The 23,714-nt window shown below is 42.9% G+C and overlaps 1 protein-coding gene across 3 annotated transcripts in view; it reads right to left on the bottom strand.

Annotated features, from left to right (window-relative positions):
- Nucleotides 1–2,640: 2,640 nt before the first annotated feature.
- EGF (epidermal growth factor) overlaps nt 2,641–23,714 on the bottom strand; it is an 85,229-nt gene continuing 64,155 nt past the window's right edge. For all 3 annotated transcript variants that reach the window (XM_084860247.1, XM_084860248.1, XM_084860249.1), the window contains 8 exons: nt 22,791–22,958; nt 22,162–22,317; nt 21,102–21,218; nt 19,281–19,406; nt 12,895–13,036; nt 9,517–9,681; nt 4,148–4,259; nt 2,641–2,751 (listed from right to left, as the gene is read on the bottom strand). In XM_084860247.1, coding sequence (XP_084716373.1) covers nt 2,641–2,751; nt 4,148–4,259; nt 9,517–9,681; nt 12,895–13,036; nt 19,281–19,406; nt 21,102–21,218; nt 22,162–22,317; nt 22,791–22,958 — 1,097 coding nt within the window. The remainder of the gene's footprint in view (nt 2,752–4,147; nt 4,260–9,516; nt 9,682–12,894; nt 13,037–19,280; nt 19,407–21,101; nt 21,219–22,161; nt 22,318–22,790; nt 22,959–23,714) is intronic.

Below are 23,714 nucleotides of genomic sequence, written 5' to 3'. Positions count from 1 at the left end.
TTGTAAAAATGTGTTTATCGTAGAATCCCATTGCAACATTTGGAAAAGTGTGAATTAGTTTTGGTTCACATATTGATTTGAAAGTGCGAATTTCGGTAAAGTTCGCATTATAATGCAAACTGAAATAATTTCTCTCCCATCCTCACTTAGAAATTCTGGCAGCCTCAATATTCGGAGAAGTACTTATCTGGAGACAAAGAGAATGTCGCCTTTATCATGTTGTATACATGCAGAAAATTTATATATTTATTAATAATATTTATATAGTGCTCGATATAATAAGGGCACAATCCTATGAAGAGAGTCGGCAGCCTCTGAACTGGGAGGCTGTTGAGTAACTAATGCCGGGTGGCTGGACTGCAGAGGCGATCTTTGAGTCCCCTCTCCAGCTGCCGTTCATTTCTGCTAGATGGGTGATTTCACCTGTCTAGCAAAGGTGCTTCAGCGGGGGAGGGAAGGAAGCTGGGGCAGCCATAGGATTCAGTGTAAGGCAGCCACCCCTTGCCCTCCCTGCCCCTGGGTCTCTTCTCCTCCCTGCCCCTGGGAATGCCCCCTTTCCCCCATCTCCATACTCTGTTTACTGAGCATGAGAGGTAGCTGGCATAGTTCTCTCCCTGCCAGCTATGAGGGCAATGGGGAGGAGGAGGCAGCACAGTTCCCTGGCTATGTGGTCAGAGCCAAGGCTCCGAACGTGTAGCCAGGAAACCAAACAATCCGATGGCCCCCCCAAACACTGTCTAGGGGCTATAGGATTGCTCTCTAAATCACTCAAATGAGTCACTACCACCACTGCAGAATTCTCTTCTCTGGTGTCCTGTTGGCAATGGCTGGCCTTTAAAGTGGGATCAAGAATGTATTTGCATTTGCAGAGAGAACATGTCTGCACCTTTCTTGTGCTTCCAGGCATCTATAGTATGAATGGACAATGCCTCGTTCATTTGGGTCTTTTCAAAATTCTCATTTAGAAATTGTTTCCAAAGAGCACACATTGCTGTTACCTAGCGAGCCCTCGGTGCCCCATATTCAGCTTAGTTGAAAGGCTCTTTAATCTGCTTGCATTAAACTGACTGTGTGAGATGGGGGCTAAGAGTCACTTCCTAGGATGTTTGGGGATGGCATTCCACTGAAGCAACTGAAGGTCATTCTCTGATTCACAGGACTAGAGTTTCTGGGTAGCTGGAGAGGGATGCTGAGAGATCTGTTACATCATCTACCAACAGCTGTTGTCCAGGTTTTCATCGTTCAAGGTTCTAGACAAGAAGAAAAGAGAGGACAGTTATTCAGACCAAACTGTATTCAGAAAGGCAGATGTGTGGCTAGGCAATTTTAGACCCTAGACTTAATGGTCTTATGGGAGCTATGTGTATTACTTCAGGTGTGAAGCACACCACGAACATTTATCTTATCTCGCAACCATCATTCTATGCTTTGCAACTGCTTCTATAATCCTGATATGTTAGAACACCAACAGCACAACTGTTTACCAACCCTGAGTACCAACTGTATGTGCAGTTTTGCATTTTCAACTTACTGATATCATAGCACCTTCGTGACTGCAGGAATAAAATGGACTTTGCTTCTGCTGCCCTGATGACCTCATCACCTGCTACTCTCTGGGTGGTCATATGGAATGGGAATGGTTAAGGCAAATGTCATTACTTGTGTTATTGTACAACTGGATTAATTATTTTGTGAACAATGGGCATTGGAGAGTATAACTTGAGTATTAATGTGAATAGTAATGAAACAAGGTTTTATATCAGAAAAAAATATGGCCCATTGGCCAGCCTTCCCCTATTTGAAGCCCTCCAGATGTTTTCTTCCTCACCATTGGCCATACTGTCTGGGCAGATGGGAGCTAAAGTCAAAAACATCTAGAGGGTCCCCGGTTGAGGAAGGCTGCTGTAGCCCATAACAATTTATTAAAAGACTCTGGATGTATTTTAACAAGAATTTTTAAAGGAGAGCATTTATTCCAAGGAAACTGCTGTGGATCCTTTAGACCCCTTTTTAACCTCTGAGCATAATTCACTATTTCATTACAAGATGTCTCACAATGTTTCCCTTAAAATTGCAAGGGGGGATATTTAAGATAGAAACTAGGGCTTACCACTTTCCCTCCCTCCATCATCAGAAAGATGATTTTAAATTAGACATCAACTACATTTACTACACAATGCTTGGGGAAGGGGGTTACAGTTGTCTCCAAGGATACAAGAAAGGAGCTCATCTTCTCCAGTATGTGTTGCTTGTACAAATATTATAAATTATTAAGTAAGCCATGAAAGGCCCATCACTGGAAGTATCTAAGGATGGATTTATATGTTGCCTCAATTGTGTGATTGCTGCAGAGAAACCAAACTGTGTGGGGAAACCACTGTGTGGCTACTGCATGGGTTGGTTTGATTTTAAATGTTGCTGGTAAAACCATCTGCCAGTGCGGAACTGTTCTGTCCTATAACAGGGCAACCATTCCACACAAATTGCTTCCCATGTAGTTCAGCTCCCACACAGGTTAGAATCCTGATGGTAAACAAACCACTCCAGATAACAAAATCTGGATCAGATCTGGAAGGTTTGCTTTGTTTGTCCTGTTGCTAAATTTTCCAGGTGAAGTCATTCCCCAGCGAGGAAAAAAATCTACTTACACGGTTCTGAAATGCAGAAATAACCAAGATCTTCTGCATTGCAGTCTGTTCCATCAATGGGTCTTTCTTTCTTGCTTTCATCACACTCCATCACAACAATTAACTACACAATAGATGAAACACACATGCCCAGTGAGAGATGAGATCTATGTACTTAATGTTCTTCTATGCAAGCTTTATAGGAAATGCACAACTCTTATTCATTTCAATAGCACTTGTGCATCAGAACTCCAGCCCCTGGCTATTTAAGCACCTGGAGTCACAGATGCCCATTAACACTTTTTGGTTTTTGAAGATTCCAAAGATTATTATTTTTTAAAAAAAATCAGGTACTTACAGTGGGATGTGTAAAAAACCCAACCAATTTTAAAAGTGTCTAATAATGAATGTTCCCCTACAAACATTTCCTTATTACCAATCTAGTGTCTTGCAAATTTTAGGACCCTTCTTCTAAATTATTATGAGGTCAGACTAAAATATTTTGATACCATCAACTGCTACTAATATACTTCATGAAACAGATCCTTACAATATCAACCTAAGCAACACAAGGGAGAGAAAATAAAAAATGAAAAGTATGTCACAGCAGATTAAGCTAGATCTGATTTTATTGACTCAGTCCACTGTTTAGATCTTTAATTAACCTCATACTCAGTAAAAAATTCTATTAGTCACTGGCATTAACTGTAGGAGCAACTGCTGCTAAAGGTTGCCTTGCTCAGTAACAAAACAACTGAAGTTTGAAATAGACAAAGTAGTTGCATTTCTAATGCATCCTTCTGGTTCAAGGTGGGATACAAATTATGTATTTCACCTATTGCCTTATAGAACAACAACAAAAAGAAAAACACAGGTAAGAAACACAATCTGCTTGGACTGCAACATTCAGCATTTAGGCAACTTTGCCCTGTCAGGGTGTTATAAAATTGGTTTCCATGTAAAAGGTAATGAGTAACAAAAGGAGATCCTATCAGCTCATTTCTTGTTCCCTTTGTTTCACTCCTCAGCTGCTCAAATAAATTCAAAGCTGCTTCTGATACAGAGGCATTTCATCTCTTCCTAGGTACGAGCATGCAAATAACTTGGATTGCGATTCTGCACCTACCGAAGCGCGATTTGCCCCCCTGACTTAGATGGGGGAGCAGGCGACCCTAACTGGTTTCAGGGTTGCAAGGAACAGAGTGCATTTACATCTCTGCTGGGAGAATCAATCGTGTCATCACACTGGCATTCCTTAATTTAGAACACATCCCTCCAACTGTTGTGTGTGGAGCTAACAATAACACTGCCTCCTGCCTCCTGGCAGCTGCGAACTTTGAAGAATAGCATAACAATGAGGTAAGAGTAGCAGGGGCTCATCGCAAAGCACTTGATGACCCCAGTGGTTATTTAATATATTTAAGATGTGAATTATTTGATGGATAATCTCAAATGGATCACTAATGCCCTTTGATCCTTTCTTCTTTCTCTCACTATCCCATGCTTTAATATAGAATTACCAGAGGCTTGCTGGTTGGGAGTGTCATGTTCTCTCTGTCAGCACTGCTTGTGGTGCTGGTATCTTTTATTGCTTCCACATAGGGTTCCTTCTTGTAAAACGTCTGTTGTCTACTGTAAAAGAAAAAGGCCAAGGAAATGAAATGCCCTGAGGGAAACGGGATGCTAGCCATACAACACAGCTCAAATTCCTGTTCATCAGATGCATTTGATGAACTGGACAGTGTCCACAGAAGATCACGCCAGAATTAATGTGTTTGTCTTTAAGGAGTCACAGGTCTCTTTGCTGTTTTTGCTGCAACAGACTAGCATGGCTACCCCTCTCGAAATCATTTGTTTTGGCAGCTGAACTCTATTCCTTCACTATTCAGAGTCATTGTGGTATACCATCGGTCTTTAACTCATGAGTTAGGAACCACTACTGGGTTGCAATCTGACCTAGGGTGGGTTGCAGCAGCAGCAGGATGACCACCATATAAATATATGGTTTTTTTAAAAAAAAAAAGACGTGGTCCCCAAATGCATATTTGGGCTAAATGTAGCTCTCAGCCCTCAAATGTTTGAAGGCTACCAGTACAGTGGTCAGAGCAGCCCTTCCTAACCTGGTGCCCTCCAGATGTTTATTTGTTTCACACAATTCCTATATCACTTTTCATTTTTTTAAAAATCCCAAAGCGGTTCGCAAGATAAAACTATGATAAAATACCATAAAACCAATCAATAAAACAGAAATAAAACAATAACATGTCTCATTAAAATAACCAGAGCCAGCTGGCAATGCTAACAATCAGGAAAACATCAGGCAAACAAATGTGTCCTAAGTTGTCAGCAGAAACACTCCACGCTAGGACCCTACCTGATTTCAATGGGGAGATCATTTCACATGATGGGTGCCACAATAGAGAAGGCCCTGCTCTGCGCCACTGCCAAACAAACCTCAGGGTGTGGTACAGTAAGCAAGGCTTCCCCCTCAGAACACAGAGACTCAGGTGGCCTCCTAGTTTGAGACTACAACTTGCAGCATTCCTGAACATTGGCCATACTGGCAGGGGATGATGAGAGTTAGAATCATAGAATCATAGAATAGTAGGGTTGGAAGAGGCCTACAAGGCCATCGAGTCCAACCCCCTGCTCAATGCAGGAATCCAAGTCAGAGCATCCCTGACAGATGGCTGTCCAGCCTCGTCCTGAATGCCTCCAGTGTGGGAGAGCCCAACACCTCCCTAGGTAATTGGTTCCATTGTCGTATTGCTCTAACAGTCAGGAAGTTTTTCCTGATGTTCAGCCGGAATCTGGTTTCCTGTAACTTGAGCCCATTATTCCGTGTCCTTGAAGCACCATGCTGGGGAAGCCTGGGTTAGAATGTTGGACTAGGAGTGGGGACACCCAGGTTCAAATCCCCACACAGCCATGAAACTCAGTGGATGAACTTGGGCCAGTCACCATCTTTCAGCCTAACCTACTTCACAGGGGTGTTGTGAGGATAAAATGAGAAGAAGAACCATGTTGGTCACCTTATGCTTCTTGGAGTAAATGTGATCAAGAAAAAGTCTCTTCTAAACTTGGTTTTGGGGGGGAAATTGGTGGCAACCAAGTGTTTCTCAGTGAAAAAAAATACTCTGAATTTGAAAATCTAGGTCGCCAAATGTTATACCCCATGGTTTAGCTGCCATCCTTGCAAATGGCTGCTGATTTCCAGAAATTATTATACATATAAAGGAATAAGGAACAAAATAAGCATTGTTCTGCCCCAGTTCATACATCTACACAACCGGGAGACTGTCACCTTTGAGATACCCATTTTTCTGAAATCTGACTAACATCTTCAAGTGCATGCATACTTGAAGCCAAGTTTATTTATTTATTTATTTATTTCATTTCTATACCGCCCAATAGCCGAAGCTCTCTGGGCGGTTCACAAAAACAAAGTTACGTTTGTGAAGTTTCTCAAGGGAAAAGTTATTAAGCAATGAAAGTGAAGCTGTAGCCTGTACCACACTTCAAGATGCTGCTGTTTGAATGACTGAGAAAAGTACAGTTTTCCGAACATCTCATGCTTAAACTTACATTTTCCAGCTAATTAGACATGTGTCTGGTTACAAGAATACCTGTGGGCCAATCTTCCGACTGGAGGTATAATATATGGAAATGCAAAGCCAGAGACCTGACTCCTAGCACTCTAGCAATGCCATTAACTTATGAAAGTTAGAATTTCCTTACTTGATATGGCTGGGGTGAATCAGTAATCATTGGTCCTGATCCGGAGAAAGTCAGTCATGCTTACATGCCATTGAATGTAATTGGACACTGTAGTCCCAATTAATGTAAGTCCCAGTGATTGCAGTGGTACTTAAACAGGACTGCTTTTCTATAGACTGAGGCCATTTGATTAGTTTCAGCAAGCCACTTTCTCACAGCTCCAACCCTGAGGGTAATAATATGGACCTACCTTACAGGGTTGTTGTAAAAATGACTGAGATAACGTAAGTGAACAACTAAAAGTGGACACTAAAATGTAGTATATTTAGTACGTCATTCTCCAAGTGCAAATCCTATGTAGCCATAACAGCACCATTCACACACAAGGAGGTGGTATCAGCAGGCTTGGGAAAAACCCCACCTTGCAGAAGTACCAAACAAACAAACAAAGAAACAAACCAAAGAGCCCAGTGGGGACTGAGCATGCTCAGTGGGCATGGATTATTGTTCTGACTCTTGGGAGGGGGGGTAGAAAACTGGGAGAGAAGGAGAGTGGAATGGAGTATTTTGGAAGAAGTCATGGCTGGCGGTAACCTTGAACAAGAGCACTTCACACCAAAACATGTTGCTGCAGGTCGTACTTGTAAATGTTCTGAAGAGGTAAACATAGCTGAGGGAATGTGTCTCTCTGCACATGGGTCTTTCTGTGTGTTTCTGTGTGTGTGTGTTCCAGGTCATTTAAACCCCTAATCACAGCAGCTCCTTATTATTACTTTTTATTCCTGCAAGCCTGATATTAAGGGGCAATACGAGTTTATGTTTTATGGATGAAGGGAAGGACTTCTACTGACCTGCTCATGGAAGTTGATCAATATGTCTTAAGATACAGGAGAGTATGAGTAAAAATGAAATAGCAATCCCAATCCAAACATTGGTTTCTGGACTCCAGTTAAAGGGGGATTTAGATCAGTGGTTTCATTTTGATCTAGTTAGGCTACTAATAGCTGTAGTACAAACCCAGCCAAGCATGTAATTGAAAACTTGCGTTCAAGATAAACAGTTATATTGATCAAACCCATTTGGTTAGGGAGGAAAGTAAATCAGGGCAAAACAATGACTTTTTATTTTTGTTTTTAAGTGGGAACAGGTTGTAAAAGGGAGGAGAGAGCACGCGCATGAATCAAGGTGCCCAAATTATAAACGCTGACAATATTTTCAGTATTGTTAAAATGACAGTTTTGGTTGACTGACCAATTTAGGAGGTCCTATCTCACATACTTCATAGACATATATTATTCAGATTGTCCAGACAATGGTGAGAATAAGAAAAATGGCAATCAGCTTTCAAATGCAGAGCTATGAAGCCAGACCACAGAGTCTGTGAAGTATGAAAGCAGCCCGGTGTGTGCAGCCTAAATTCTGCATGTTCTCTACATTAGGACTAAGCATGAGGCAACTCACTCTGAACTTCTACCTGGTCCCTAGCATAGCACTAGTTCCAAGGATCCTTTCCCATGTACATCAGGCAGCTTCTTGGTGTGAGAGGCCGAGATGCTTTGTAAAAGGCAAGAGCTCTGCCAAAGTAGGCTTAGCAATGCTTGAAATAAAAAAAAGGGTATCCAGTCAGGATCTGGTGATGGAGCCTATAGCATGTGCACATGTGTGTGTATGTTTAGGGAATGGGTTTCTGCTGAATCCTTGAATTAAGCTAAGTGTAAAAACTCACCTAAGCTAAAGAATTTTATAACCATTGGAGTGAGGTAAAAGAACAGCCTTGCCCACAAATGTCTTCAAGTATGCATGGATTTCTGCAGTAAAAGCCTCTGGCAGTACTGTTTGGCTGAACAGTTGTGATGTCATGGAATGTCCACAACTATTCTAACTTCTCAAGAAATGAAACTTTCAGTCCCAGAATGTTTGTAGTCTGGCTTCTATGAGGGAATGGAAAGTTGTCAGTTTGACTGGAATTAAAATGCCACAGAGAACCTAGAGGAAAGATGAGTTGTGTGGGTCTGAGGAGACAGAGAATCTAAAACACAGGGAGTAGCTGAATACTCTAGGATTCAGATAACCTAGGGATAAACTAGGTAATGGATTAAAATAGGGCCTGGTTAGTTAGTTGGCAATCCTATGCCAAAGTTTTTGCTGCTGTTAGTTCTTGTTCAAGAGGGCTGGAGACTCTTTTGCCTGTGTCTTGGCATATGCAGGAGCATATGGAATAAATGGTGCTGACCCTTTAGCTCTTGTTCAATTGAAAATATGGCCCCTTTTAAAAATTAGTGCCAACCAGGGCAATAAATCATCTTAAGAGCAGAAGATGCAACCAACTAACATTTCCGTGTCCACAATGGACTGTGAACCTCACTTTAAAGCCCCATGAGAGAGGAACGGAGGTTCTTTATTCATTTTGAGATATTTTTACCTTGCCTTCCGCAATAACTTCAACAGGCATATCTGGTCAACAATAGACCAGGGAAGCCCCTGCTCCCTCCCCTCACCCCCCAGACAACTGTTTCTGTTTCCAGCAAGAGATGCTTGCTTGTCTCATGTTTTGAGAACTGCAGTTCTAGGCACTGTGGTAGATCAGGTTAGACAACACTCTAGTATGCAGGCAAGAATAGGCTAGCTGGTGCATCTGAAATTCCAGCTTGAATCCGGGTCTTCAGTTCATACTGCCACTTTCTGAAAAGCTTAGCACATTCACAGATTCTGGGATGTGACACTAGGGTGAATGTGAAACACTGTGAAGATCAGATCACATGTACAGGTGTTATTGATAACAAAAACAACATCCACCAGTTGCATGACTTTACAGGGCAAGACAAACCCATCCTTCTGTTTCATTAAAGAATAATAATCCCAAATGTTGCTCATTTAAATTCCTGGAAGGCATTGCTAGAAAAAGAAGAAATGATGCTCAAGTAATCCATGCACCAGCTAAACAAAGCACCCCTGTCATCATAATCATCAGCATTATAAATATAACACTGACATAAATGGGACTTTAAAAGAATGAGAGGGCAGGGTCCTGCCCCATGGGGCCTACAGTGTAGGGGGAGAATGTAGAATCACAAGCAATATATTAGGTATTTGAAATACATAGGAAAGAGGGATTATAAGCAGAACTGAAAAGCTAACATCGATCTAATTAATGCTCTCCACATAGCTCTACCTGTAGCAGTAGACAGCAGCAGCTCCAAGGAGGAGAACCAAGCACAACACGACCAAGCAAACAGCAGTGGCGATGTTCTGTTTCGTGATCTGCATCACATGTTGCTGCTCCCACCACTCCAAGTCACTGAACTGACAGCGCTCTCCCAGGTAGCCTTTCGCACACCTGTCAAAGGCGCAAACACAGAAGGCAATAAAAATGACAACAAAGACCACCACAGTCCTTTGATCTCATCAAATGCAAGCCTTCTGGAAATGATGTAAGACCGTTCAAATCAATCTGGGTTCTGCTACTGGCTTTAATTGGATGTTGGTTGCATCCTATGGAGCTGAAGGTTTACACAATTAGGTTTAGCAAGTCTTGAAATAAAGAAAATAATAAATGAAAATTTTAAAATCAGCCTTTTTCTTCCTGCTGTGTAAGATGCCCTCTGTAACCAGTTTAACTCCAAACTATATTGTGTACAGAGGACAAAGTCAAATACAAGCCATGAATAAATAGGCAACTAAGTTTAATTGGGTTGGATTCATATTTAGATGTGGGCAACTGAGCTTTTCATGAGCCTCCACCCCAATTTTCAGGGATCCCACACGTACACCACAGCCTATGGTCCCATTCAGTGGGGCCCCCCAATCAGCTTTGTAGCCGTTTATGGGGCTAAAGGAGCTGCCATGGGGAGGAGGGGATGGGAAAGGCCACATCTGCATCCTAGTTGCATGTGCCTAAATATGGATCCAACCCATTGAGTTCTGTGGACCAACCTTAACTTTCATTAAGCAGAACCACGATACACATCTGAAGAATTAACTCAACTTTGCAGTGTGATTTGTATCACAAGACAAGAAACCTATATGCTGACAGTTAAACTCTGATCATATATACATTCTGATCTATGGGCAGTATCCAGCACTGTTGCAAGCTAGCAGGACCCACCACTAGTGTAACAGGAAACTAGCAGTTCCAAAAACAACTGGAAATGAGCCAAAATGCTCATTTCCAAAATGGGGGAGGTCAGCGGAGCTCACAGAAGGAGTTCTGCTGACCTGCCCTGTTCCAGCAATGAACAATTTGGCTCATTTCCAGGATTGTTTTAGGGAACACTAGCTTCCTGTTGCACTTGTGGTGAGTCCTGCGGACACAAGACAAAGAGCGATGGCTCAGCCACAGTGCTGGATACTGCCCTACAGTAGTTATGTCTCTTGTATGGCTTATGACACTGCACAAACCATACTAATAACTTTGCATCAAGAGCATATTTTTTCATAGTAAGCTATAGATTATACAGTTATGACTACATGCTAAATATCGAGGAGGAGGGCAGGGAACAAGTACTTCCTTTTAATTCTAGAGTGGAACTGAGTGTGCATGTTTTGGTGATGAATGGGGAAACACTGCCACCTAATGTAGAATTGTAAAAGCAATAATCAAGTAAAATAAAATGTGTCTGTCTCAACCCTGACTCTTGGAAGCATGTGCTATCTAAGAAGAACGTATGGACTGGTTTACACTGAAAATGGCTTTAACAGTGTGGTTGCTGAAAAGAACACACAATAGAAAGGTGTCTCTTTCTAGAATGTGTCCATAATTTAATAAATGTAACACTAAATGCAACAAATAATAACATGAATGGCTGTTGAATGCCCAGTATATGGTATATAAAATATAGAATGGCTTTAAGAAATAACAAAAAGAAATCCATTTATAATTTCAGGAAATACAAGATGACTATATATAGTATAGTATAGATGACTATAGCCCTATGCAGGCATTTAAAGAATGTGTGTGTGCATAAAGCATGGGCAAAATGTGGGGGATGCACATACCCTGCCTGCTGTACCCAAATGCCTTCCCACGTTGACCTGGTTCACACATAATGACAACCCAGAGAATGGGTTAAGTATGGGTCGAGTATGGGTTGTCATTGAATCGTGGGTTGTGGTTGAATTGTGGGTTATTGTTACATGCTAGGGATGTACGAAACATCTACCTGGCTCCACGCCGGGCAATCCGCGGTGGGGGGGAGGCGCTCCATCCCTCCCCCCGGAATCCTTGACGGGGAGGAAGGCGTTCCATCCCTCCCCCCGGAATCCTGCCTGGCCAGCTCTGCTCCGCAGCCAAGCCGCAGAGCCGCCAGCCGCCTTCGGCCACCCTCAGCCAGACATCCGGCCGCTGGGCAGCCCTGCAGGGACACAAATGGCAGCTGTCGTAGCCACTGCCATTTGCTTCCCTTTCTTTCGCCGTGACAGGCTACGTAAATATTTACATAGCCTATCATGGCAGGGGGGAAAAATACCCAGCGTACGCAAATGGCGGTAGCCGCCACCATTTGCGTACGCTGGGTTTTTTCCCTCCTCCTGCCGTGATAGGCTACATAAATACTTACGTAGCCTATCACGGCCTCCGCAGGGACATAGTATTTACGTAAGTATTTACGTAGCCTATCACGGCTATGAAGGGGAGGAAGCGAATGGCGGCCAGGATGGCCGCCATTTGCAAAGCAGCGCAAACGGGAGCAAGTAAGTGCTCTGTTTCGCGCGCCTTTCGTGGGGTGGGGGCGGTGGGGATTTCGTCCCACGCGCCTTTCGTGGGGGGGCAGGGGGCTTCGTTCTGCAACGGATTTCGGGGGGCAGAATGCACTGGCATTCGGCCTCACCGGGATCCATCGCGGAATTCTCTGACATCCCTATTACATGCAAACCCTGCACTATGGTTTAGCTATGACCAATCCAGAGTTCACAATCCAACAAGAAACCATGGGTTCTATTCCTGGGTTGTTCATGATTAACAACCCATAGTTAAATCATAATGCAGGGTTCACACTTAATGACAAGCCATGATTCAATAAACCATGATTCAATAACAACCCATACCCAATCCATACTCAACCCATACTGTGGGTTGTTGTTACGTGTGAACCAGGTTATTAAGCAGGAAAGTCTGAAGGTGGATTGTTAAGTGTGTTCAGCTGAACGCATTTAGAATTGCCCCTTGAGATCTAACTGTTCAACATTGAAAGGCTGGACGTGGAGCCAGTGTATTCAGGGATGTTGGGAGTGGGGCTGTCATGTGCATGTCCACACCTTCACCATGCCAAATGCCCATGCACATTCAAAGAAATAACATGTAGGTCAAACAGAATTGCTAAGCATGTTAATAACATGCTTTGCAATAGTGTTTAACTGAAGATAATATGCAGGTGTTCAAAGCATAGAGCTTGGGTTAAACATTATTGAGAAGTATGTTATTAACATGCTTAGCAATTCTGTTTGACCTACATGTTATTTCACTGAGCCCCAACCAAAATATTATATATCACTGTCCTCTGACAAAAGAATGCTCACCACAGTTCATAGAACCACCACAGAGTGTTGTACTTACTTGCATGCAAAAGCCTTCAGGACTGAAAAATAAACACAAACTCCCTCATGGAGGCAGTATGATGGTGGGCAGCCAATAGGACTATCTTGTTCAGATAAAGTGGACTTATCCCTGGTTGGACTGGTAGGAAATATGGCCGATTCTGAAACACAGCATTCCACAAGGTGTTTTTTTAACTAGTTTGGACAAAGTGATGATTTATACTATAATGTACCATGGAATTTCTGTAGTAAAGCCTCTGGCAGTGGCATGTTTACCAACAGTCCTAGGGCCAAATTAGACATGATGTGGGAGATGAATGATACAGGTTTTTTAAAAGGTAATAGCTGCTGCCTGAGAGAACCTAAGATGAGCCATGCTGGATCAGACCAAGGGTCCATCTAGTCCAGCATTCTGTTCACACAGTGGCCAACCAGCAGTCAACCAGGAACCCACAAGCAGGACATGAGTACAACAGCAGCCTCCCACCCAAGTTCCCCAGCAACTGGTGTACATAGGCTCACTGCCGCTGGTACTGGACGCAGCATATAGCCATCAGGAGTAGTAGCCACTGATAGCCTTCTCCTCCAGGAATTTGTCCAGTCCCCTTTTATGGCCATCACTACATCTTGCCGTAGTGAATCCCATAGTTAAACTATAAAATGTGTGAAGAAGTACTTCCTTTTATCTGTCCTGAATCTCCCACCAATCAGCTTTATGGGATAACCCTGGGTTCTAGTACTATGAGAGAGGGAGGCAGAAAAATGTCTCCCTATCCACTTTCTCCACATCATGCATAATTGTGTACACTTCTATCATGTCTCCCCTTACTTGCCTTTTTTCTAAGTTAAACAATCCAAGATGTTGTAACCTTCCCTCATAGGAGAGATGCTCCAGCCCCTTGATCATTTTAGTTGCCCTTTTCTGCACTTTTTCCAACTCTACAATATCCTTTTTTAGGTTCAGTGACCTGTACACAATATTTCAAGTGTCGTCACACCATAGATTTGTTTAAGGGCAGTAGGATATTGACAGTTTGATTTTCACTTCCTTTTCTAACTGTGCCTAACATGGAATTTGCCTTTTTCACAGCAACTGCACACTGGGTCAACATTTTCATCAAGCTGTCCACTACAGCCCCAAAACCTCTTTCTTGGACAATCACCACGAGCTCAAATCCCATCAGGTTATACCTGAAGTTGGGATGTCATGTTTTGCCCAATGTGCATCACCTTACACTTACTTACATTGAACCAGATTTGCCATTTTGATGCCCATTCTATCAGTTTGGAGAGATCCTTTTGGAGCTCTTTGCAGTCTCTTTTTGTTTTAACCATCCTAAATAATTTGTTGTCATCAGCAAAGATGGCCACCTCACTGCTCACTCCTAATTCGAGATCATTTATGAATAAGTTGAAAAGCATTGGTTCCAATACAGATCCCAGCAGGACCTCGCTGTTTACATCCCTCCATTGGGAGAATTTACCATTTATTCTTACTGTCTGCTTTCTCATCTTTAATTAGTTATCCATAAGAGGACCTGATCCATAAGAGGACCTCTCCTCTCATTCCATGATTGCTATGTGAGGACTTTATCTTTGGTGAGTGACTTTAAACAAAGGCCTTTTGGAGGTCCAAGTAAACAATATCTACTGGATCACCCCTGTCCACACTGTTTATTGACACGCTCAAAGAACTCTAAAAGGTTAGTGATACAGGACTTACCTTTGCAGAAGCCATGTTGATTCTTTTTCAGCAGGGCTTGTCCTTCTATATGCCTACTAATTTTATCCTTAATAGTGCTTTCAACTAATTTACCTGAAACAGACAGTAAGCTAACTGGCCTGTAATATCCTGGTTCCTCCCTGGATCCCTTTTTTAAAAAAAATTGGCATTACATTGGCCATCCTCCAGTCCTGTGGTACAGTGGCTGATCTTAGGGACATATTACATATTTTTCTTAGAAGATCTACAATTTCACATTTGAGTTCATTCATTCTAGGATGGATACCATATGGGCTGGGTGATTTATTAATTTTCAGTTTGCCAGTAAGGTTCAGAACTTCATCTTTTGTCAACGCTATTTGCCTAAGTTCCTCAGACTCCCTTCCTGAAAACATCAGTTCTGGTACAGGTATCTGTCCTACATCTGCTGCAATGAAGACAGATGAAAATAATTCAGCTTCTCCACAATCTCCTTATCCTCCCTTAGTACTCCTTTAACTCCATTGTCATCCAGCGGTTCAACTGCCTCCCTAGCTGGTTTCCTGTTTCTGATATATTTAAAGAACTCTTTACTGTTGGCCTCAATATTGTTAGTGATATACTCCTGCTTTGTTGCATCTCTTATTTTTGCTTCCATCTCCTATGTGCAAGTTTGTGCTCCCTGTTTGTTCTCCTCATTTGGGCAAGACTTCCATTTTCTGAAGAAAGCCTTCTTCTCTCTTATAGCTTCCTTGACACTGCTCATTAACCATGCTGATGAGAGGAGGGGGGGGAGGGTAGAGAATCACATCAAATATTTGTTGTTATGGTTTATTTAAAGCATTTTTATTCTATTCTTCAGCTGAAAGAGCTCCCAGAGCGGCTTCCAGATCAACAACAACAAACCAAGACAGTCCCTGCCTTCAGGTATTCAATCTAAAAGACATGCTACAAAAGGAAAAGGGGATGGGGAGCGAGGACGAAAAAAAAACAAACTCAGGCCCCAGTTCATAAAATTACAGTCCTTATCATGACAGCTGGAATAGAAATAATTTGAATAGCCTGATGAAATGGTGACTGCTAGGTGAGCATTGACGAAGGACCAAAAGCAGCTGGTCTCTCAGCAGAGCCAGCGGAACAGCCCTGCTTCCTTTCTCTTCCTCGCCTCTGAAATCTCTGGATAATGGATCTCCCACATCTCATATGTTACTTAAATGTTTTCCAATGCTGGGGAAGAACTAGCTTGAGGTGGAGTTTTAATGGGAGAAACAACATGGGGGAAGGGTTAACCTCCCTTGCCCAGTGCCATTATCCCAATATAATTTGCCGACCTACCGCCACAGCTGCTATCAATTTTTTTAGAGCCTTAAGATAGTCTGATAATGGATCTTCCACATGTCATCTAGTTGCACCCTTAGCCACTACACTACTACACCAGTCCTTGGTAAGACTTGCCAGCTGATGGAGTTTCCCAAGGTGAGGAGCACCCTGGATAGCTCCTTTAGAGTTCTGACTGAAACCCAGAGCGGATTCACTGCCCCACTGGCATCGGAGCCACCAGCCTCCACTGATCCAGTCACAGTCCAACAAGTGTAAGGGCCAAACAAGACCTGCCAGCATAGTGTAGCTCAAAGCTCTCACTGCCAGGAACAATGCCTCAGGAGAGGCATTTCGGCCTTTCAGAATGGGGAAAGAATCACACAAAAGTTGATGGTTGGGGGAGAGGGTGTGGGAGAAAGGGAAGGGGGTATGGCCATCTGGGGGACCCTGGAGGGCTAAACTGGGATTTGGCCCCCGGGCCTGTGGTTCCCTGTTCCAAAGCAGCAAGGGAAGGGGAGCCTCGACCTGGCAAGGGGAGAGGGAGGGGATGTGCACCCCTGGAGCTGGTTGCCCATTGAACAGCCATCGTATCTGTGCCAGATGTGGCCCAGTTGTTTGACATCAGGATGATCGATGGCTAAAAATGCTGGTCCTCATATCTGCAGCAGTGCTGGATTGGGGGAATCCATCCTTTAGATAGTACACTGATGATTTAACGTCAGACCTCAAGTTCCAGCTATGGGGATCAGTGAATCTGATTATGAACATGGCTTTCAAATGTACTTGTATTGTAAATGTCAGCAGTCTGAATCTCATGACTATTAAACTAACATAAAATTATTTGATGAGTATTATGACTGACTCAATACTTGCGTTAGTTTATATGCATGGTAATGATTTCCAATACATCTCTATTGGGCCGTCCATCTCTCCCCCCCCCCATTCCCATTAGAGCTGTCAAACAAAAGGGCAAGAAAACATCCACTGACAACCAGAGGCTTTGCATATTGATGAATGGATGATGTTGCACATCACACAGCATAGGAAGGGCCTAAAGGGAGAGGAGAACGAATGCCAACTGCCTTTCAGAGTTTACACATTTAGCCCTGGCATATAAAGTCCTATGGGAGCAATCCTATGCATATTTACACAGAAAAAAGTCCTACAACTCCCAGCATCTACCAGCTGGGGAATGCTGGGAGTTGTAGGACTTTCTTCTGGATGGGGAATGCTGGGAGTTGTAGGACTTCTTTTCCTGTCTAAACACGCATACGATTGTGCCCTATAGAAGGAGTAGGCAACCTTTTGGTGCTGTGGGCACATTTGGCAATTTGAGAAACTGTCCTGAGCACCACCACAAAATGGCTGCCATGGGAGGCATGGCAAAGGACAAGTCACTTGCCCAAAAGAGACTGAGTACAAGGTTGAGGTGGGGTCTGAGCCCAACACACTAAACAACAGCACCACCAGAAACCTATTTCAAAGCAATCCCAGCTTTGGTAAGAAAATGTGTTAATTTTTAAAAAAAATGTGGGAGGGGTAGGACACCTTGTGTGGTGTCAAGAAAGGTGTTCAAGGATGCATAGGTCCCTGAGGGCACCATGTTGCCCACCCCTGCCCTATAGGCTAGTTTTTATCAGAATTATGAACCCATTAATGCAAATGTCATGTATCTTCACATTTATCTTTTGGGTAAACATTTACAGTTAGAGTAGCTCAGTGGCACAGCAGATGTTTTGGATGAAAGAGGTCCCTGGTTCAGTCTCCAACATCTCCACGTAGGGCTGGAAAAATGCCTACCTGAAACCCTGGCGGTCCTCTGCCAGTCAGTGTAGATGGTCCTGAACTAGATGGACTAATGGTCTGACTCAGTATAAGGCCGCTTCCTATGTTCCTTAGGGATATCAGATAAATCCACAGTGGAACCAAATGAGTTTGGATTTTCACAAATCTGACCTGTGGATTCTGCAGTGGACTGGCTTTTCCCCTGTCAGGTGGATTCCGTGGATTTACAGACCAGGTTTTTTTTAACTTTCCCAAATTTTGCACAAATTTTGTCATAGAAAAATACACAACATAAAAAAAAACCCAGCCAAAAATGTATATTTACCTCATAGGCTAAGGTGTGAAAATGTGCATTTGGGGGGAATTTGTACATTTTCACATCAGCAAAATTGCACACATTTGGAAAGAAAAAAAATCCAATTCCATCAGTGGGCATGCAATGGAACGAAAGGTGCCTGCCAATCTGTGAAACACAGAGGGAATGGAATTTACACAGTCCATACATCCCTACCATTCCTATGTCCTACCTGTGTTGAATTGCAGGAAAAATCTGTCTTCCAATCATTCTGTTATTTCCTTCCACACTAGGCCTTACAGGGTGGTTGTGGGCTGTACAGCATTGCAGCTCTGAAGTACCAATAACTCTTCAGGAGCTAAAGATGACTAATAAACATTTGCCCTTCCTCCCTACAGCTGGAGGCTGTGCATTTTTCACCCATACCAAGAGATAGGAATTGGCTACATGGGTAAAACAGACCCAGGGCATGGTCTAAAGGCACATGATGCAGGTCACTTGCTGAAGCTAAGCAGGTTTGGGCCTGGTCAGTGCTTGGAGAGGAGACCACTTGAAAACCCCAAGTATGGGGCTTTGAGTTCCATGATGGGCAAAAGGCAGGACATAAATGTAGTAAACAGCCATCTATCAGGCATGCTTTGACTTGGATTCCTTCACTGAGCAGGGGGCTGAACTCAATGGTCTTATAGGCCCCTTCCAACCCTACTATTCTATGATTCTGTGATAAAGCTAACAAGTCCTTACCTTTCCTATGGTCATCTAAAGCCTCTCTAACAACAGGGTTCTTGCTGGGGTGACCACTTGTGCATCTCCCAAAAAAGAGGTCAAAAGAGGACACCAATTTGCATAAAATCTGCAAATGCTGATTTAGATGAATAGATGCACATTTAGAAATAACTATTATAATTTAAATAGAATTGCAGCACTTCTCATCCTAGTGTGGAAGACGGTGACCAGGTGACCTGTGTACCTTGCTCATGGGCAACGTCAAGGCTCAGCCCTGATTATTCTTTATCTTTAAACCAGACTTGGATGGCAGCCTTTCAAGTAGAGGGCTGCCTTCTGTAAAAGAGGACACATGGCCACCCTAGCTTGCTAACAGACCAACAAGACTGAAATAATTAGAATGCAATTTCAAAATCCAACAGGTAAAGCTGCATCACTCAATCTCTCTACTGGAGAGGAAACTGCTCCTGCAGAATTTTTGCCTGTCATAGCCTTCCACTACATAGTACGGACAAATCATCCCAAAATGCAAGCTACTAGAAGGAAAGCTGTAACGGCCTCCAACTCACTAGCTCACCAGAACAATGAAGTCCATCTTCAGTATATCCCACAAGGCACTCACAAAAGTAGCTGCCTTCAGTGTTGATACACCTTGACAAGCTGCGATTGCATTGGTCCATGTTAAAACCACACTCGTCAACATCTGCAAGAGAAGCAGCAATGAAAGTTGGGAGAGAAGGTACAAGAAGGACATTTTGTCAGAGCTTAATAGAAAAAAAAGATTCGAAAACCCATATAGTGTAATACCTTTATTAGGCCACCTCAAAGATCACAAAGAAATGTGCTAGCTTTCATGATCTCCAGATTTCTTCATCAAGAAAGATGTCACAAAAAGCAGGTTGGCTGGGGTGGGGGTGGGCGGAATGTGCGGGGAGGCTGACTCAATGTTGTAGTCAGGATGCCTGCATGGTTGGAGTCTGCAACCCCTTCTCCTCCATTTTCATCCCAAGACTCTGACCATAAAGTCATCTTGACTACAACATCGAGTCAGCAGTTTTCCCCTATCCCACCCACCGGCAACCTACTTTTTGTAACATTTTTCCTGATGAAGAGATCTGGAGATCTCGAAAGCTTGCACATTTTTTGTGATCTTTGAGTTGGCCCGATAAAGATATTGCACTATATGGATTTTGGATTTTTCTTATTGCCAACATGGTTGTCTTTGTTGGGGGCGGGGGGAGGGTTGACATTCCTGTTTAACTGTTCTAAAGCCTACTGTAAGTGAACAAGGCCCACTTTGTGTATTTGAATTTATGTCGACATTTTCCGCTATGATCTGCTATTCAACTATTCTAGCAACAGTTTACTAACTTCTAATGACTGTGTTGTTGTTGTTTTAAAGTCAGAGGTAATTATTCCTTTCTTTCTTAAATACAGGGGTGCGGAATCTCCTTCAGATTGAGAGCTGAATTACATTTCAGAGAAGCTCTTGGGGGCCACATTCCAGTGGCGGGAGGGGCAAAAGGGACAAATCAAAAATACCAGCATATTTTAGCCGAAAGCTCTCATTGCCACTCACCAAGCCTTAGGAGAGGCATTTCAGCACATTAGAATGGTGAAAAAACTGCACAAACGCTGGGAAACCACCAAGCTATCAGTGGTTGGGGGAAAGGGGGTGGGGGAGTGGGGGTGGCCATCTGGGGAATCCCAGAGGGCCAGATTGGGATCCCATGACTGCTGGCTTTGGCCCCCAGGCCTGAGGTTCTGCATCCCTACTTAAATAGATTGCTTTTGCTTTTGTGAAAAAGAGGAACATATTTACTCCAAAGAGCGCGGACCCAAGGTCAGCACACTCTTGCTGTAACTGTGGAGCCACAGTTACGTAGGATGCTCTAGAAGCATTAGGACATTACTCAGTGCTTAAAAGATTTGGGGCCCAGGCCCATAGGACACCAATCTGCATAAAATTTGCATATCTTAATTTAGATCTCTATACGCAGATTTAGAAAGAATTACTAGAATTTATTTAAATTTTACGGACGGCAAAGCCAGCCAATTAATTCCCCATCTCAATCATCTCAAATAAAAACAATCTTTAATTAATTTGCACCCCACCTCACATCACCCCAAATCAGCAGTTTCTCTTCAGTTACAATGAATTTGCAACATCTTGCTCTCCCATCCACACTTCTCTCCCGCTCTCATTTTTGTCTCTCCTTCCTGTAAGAAAACCTGCTCTTCATGCATTTCACTTGTGAAAGAAGCATCACACTGGGGAGTGTTACCCACCTCAAAACTTATGATCTGAGGCTGGCATACACACACACACACACACACACATACACACACTCCATAATTAGTATTATTCTATAATGTTGGCAGGTGACATTAAAATTACCATAGCACAATTGGCTTTCCATGATGAACCCTGTCTGGCATTGACAAGTCGCATCATCTCCATTCAAAATGCACTGGGCATTGACATCGCATCCCAACCATGTACAATCGCCCTGGTCTGTGGCACAAAATAAGAAAAATCATTCCACTTCTCCACAGTTCAAGAGCTCAGAATAGTTAATGACTTTAGACAAATGAATTAGAACCAACCTTTCACAATACAGTTGCACTGGACATCACGCCGTCCAGAATACTGTGTTGAATCACCCACTTTAGGAACAGAGAAAGCTGCCTTATTCTGAGTCAAGCCATTGGCCCATCTAGCTCAGTATTTTCTACCCTGACTTGCAGCAGCTCTCTAGGAATTCAGATATGGTCTTCCCCTGCCCTTGCTGGAGATGTCGGAAATTAAACCTGAGAGTTTCTCCATGTAAAATATGTGCTCGACCAATAAACTACGTCTCCCGCTTTTGTGCTATATGCAATCACGTTCTCAAACACACTACTATTTAGTCTTTTTAGAAATAATTCTGTATTTCTGTTTCTACTAGGAGTTTAAATCTTGTATTGCATGTTTTGCAGCCTGTTGGAAATGGAGGCCATGATAGTCTTATGAGCGGGACTTATGACAGTCCTGCTGAAATCAATGTATGCATTTGACAAAAATCCATTGATGGGATTATTTTAACTAGAGGTTTCTAGAGGTTTTTGTCTGAGAAAAGACAGTAGAACAGCCTTCCCCAACTGGGCACCTTCCAGATGTGTTGAACCGCAATTCCCAACATACTCAGAAAACATGGCCACCAGCAAGGTTGGCTGGGAATGCTGGGAGTTGCAATCCAACACACCTGGAGGGCACCAGGTTGGGTAAGGCTACAGTAGACATTCTGACCTTACAAAAAGCATGGATTCTAGAAAAATAGTGTCACGTGATTACAACAGTCACTCCCATCAATTGCAGACAAGCTTATCCTGTCCCTCATCTGCGTGGAACCACTTTGCCCAACACTGAGCAAATCAGCAACCCCTGCCATGACAAAATAGGAAACTGCAGTCTTTACTAGACACCACGATTTCAGCAGTCAGCATCCGTTTCATCTGTAGATCATCTCCACTGCTATCTCTGTGTGCACTGTTACTCAGAGGATGCTGGGAGAATGTTTCCAGCACTAGCGTGTCATTAGTTAGCATGCCCTTCTTGGATGTGAAGATACGGCCTGAAACAATAAGAACAACACAGCAGGCCAGACTGCTTTACTCTAGCATCTCAAAACTACAATCAAAATCTAGTCGTAGAGTCAACCAGCAATGAACAAATGTTGAAGCACAACATCCAGCTCCCAATCTAAAACAAAAAGCAAATGTGCAGTTGCCTGTTCCTTGTACAAAATAGACCAGTACTGGCTGCAGGGAGTTGGATTTCTCAAGCTACACACATTTGTCTTAGGTGGAACCCCTCTGGCAGTCATGAAATTCAATGTTCAGAAAAATCAATGTTCAGTTGATGACTTGGGCAGCCTTTGTCTAATCTAATGTATTGCCACCTGGTTTTCTTTTCATTATTTACAGCGCTCGCCAAACACCACTTGGTCAACAATTCTGCTTCTGACATGTTTGATCTAACTACCTCACAGGCACCGAAATAGACTGAATGAGAAAATGACTGCAGTGCTTAGCTCTCGAAATATACCTGGTTTGGCTAAAGGATGAACAACAATCAAGGATGAGGGCCTCAGCATGCTGCCTCCAAGGCGCACCCTGTTTAGGCCAGTCTTCTTGTCCACTCTCAGTATTGAAGGCCTAGTCCAATCAGTGAGCCAAATGTGATCTTCAAACACTGCTATGTCAAATGGGTGACCTAAAAATATAGATATATGTACTTTTTATAACCCCATTACACAAATGTCTCGAACAATGTATCAATGGATATGCACATAAATATCTATTGTTAGCATCATATTTATGTTGTACATAGGTCAAACACACTGTCATAAAGTGGTCAGGATGCACTGATCACCTAGTTCAGGGATAGGCAATATGGTGCCCTCCAGATGTTCTAGGCTACAATTTCCACAAGCCTCAGTGATCATGGCTCATGGACAGGGTTTATGGGAGTTGTTCAAAACACCTGGAGAGCACCAGCTTGCTGATCCCTGATCTAGTTCAACTTCTTGCCCAAGGAAGCATGTTCAGCAGCCTCGATCTAAAACATACCAAAAACTACTCGTCCAATGTGTAAAGTAATAAAATGTCACAAACTCACTGACCGCTTGTTCCATTGGAAAATGACCATTATACATTCTAGCTTAAATGTTTAAACTAAACCCACTTCTCTATTGTTCAAAACTGTTTCTTGTACTATCCACAGTGGATAGGATGACAGCAGCTCTGAGACCTTCTCCTTTCTGAAAAGCATTTAAAATAATTGAAAAAATTGCCAGCATATCACCCATTCATTCATTCAACTTAGACTAAACATACTCAGTTTGTCATTTATACTCTATATCTCTTCTGATGATTTTGCCTAAATCCACTGGACTGGTCTTCATCCTTCTTGATCTGGCATGCCCAGAACTGATCCTGGTTAAGGTAGATTGCTTTCCCTTGTAGCTTG

The sequence above is a fragment of the Heloderma suspectum genome, chromosome 5 (genome assembly GCF_057233095.1).
Source record: "Heloderma suspectum isolate Gila_16-S chromosome 5, 16-S_ref, whole genome shotgun sequence".
NCBI classification, from domain to species: Eukaryota; Metazoa; Chordata; class Lepidosauria; order Squamata; family Helodermatidae; genus Heloderma; species Heloderma suspectum.
The sequence above is the reverse complement of the archived record's forward strand: the minus strand, read 5'-3'. Positions and strand labels throughout refer to the sequence as shown.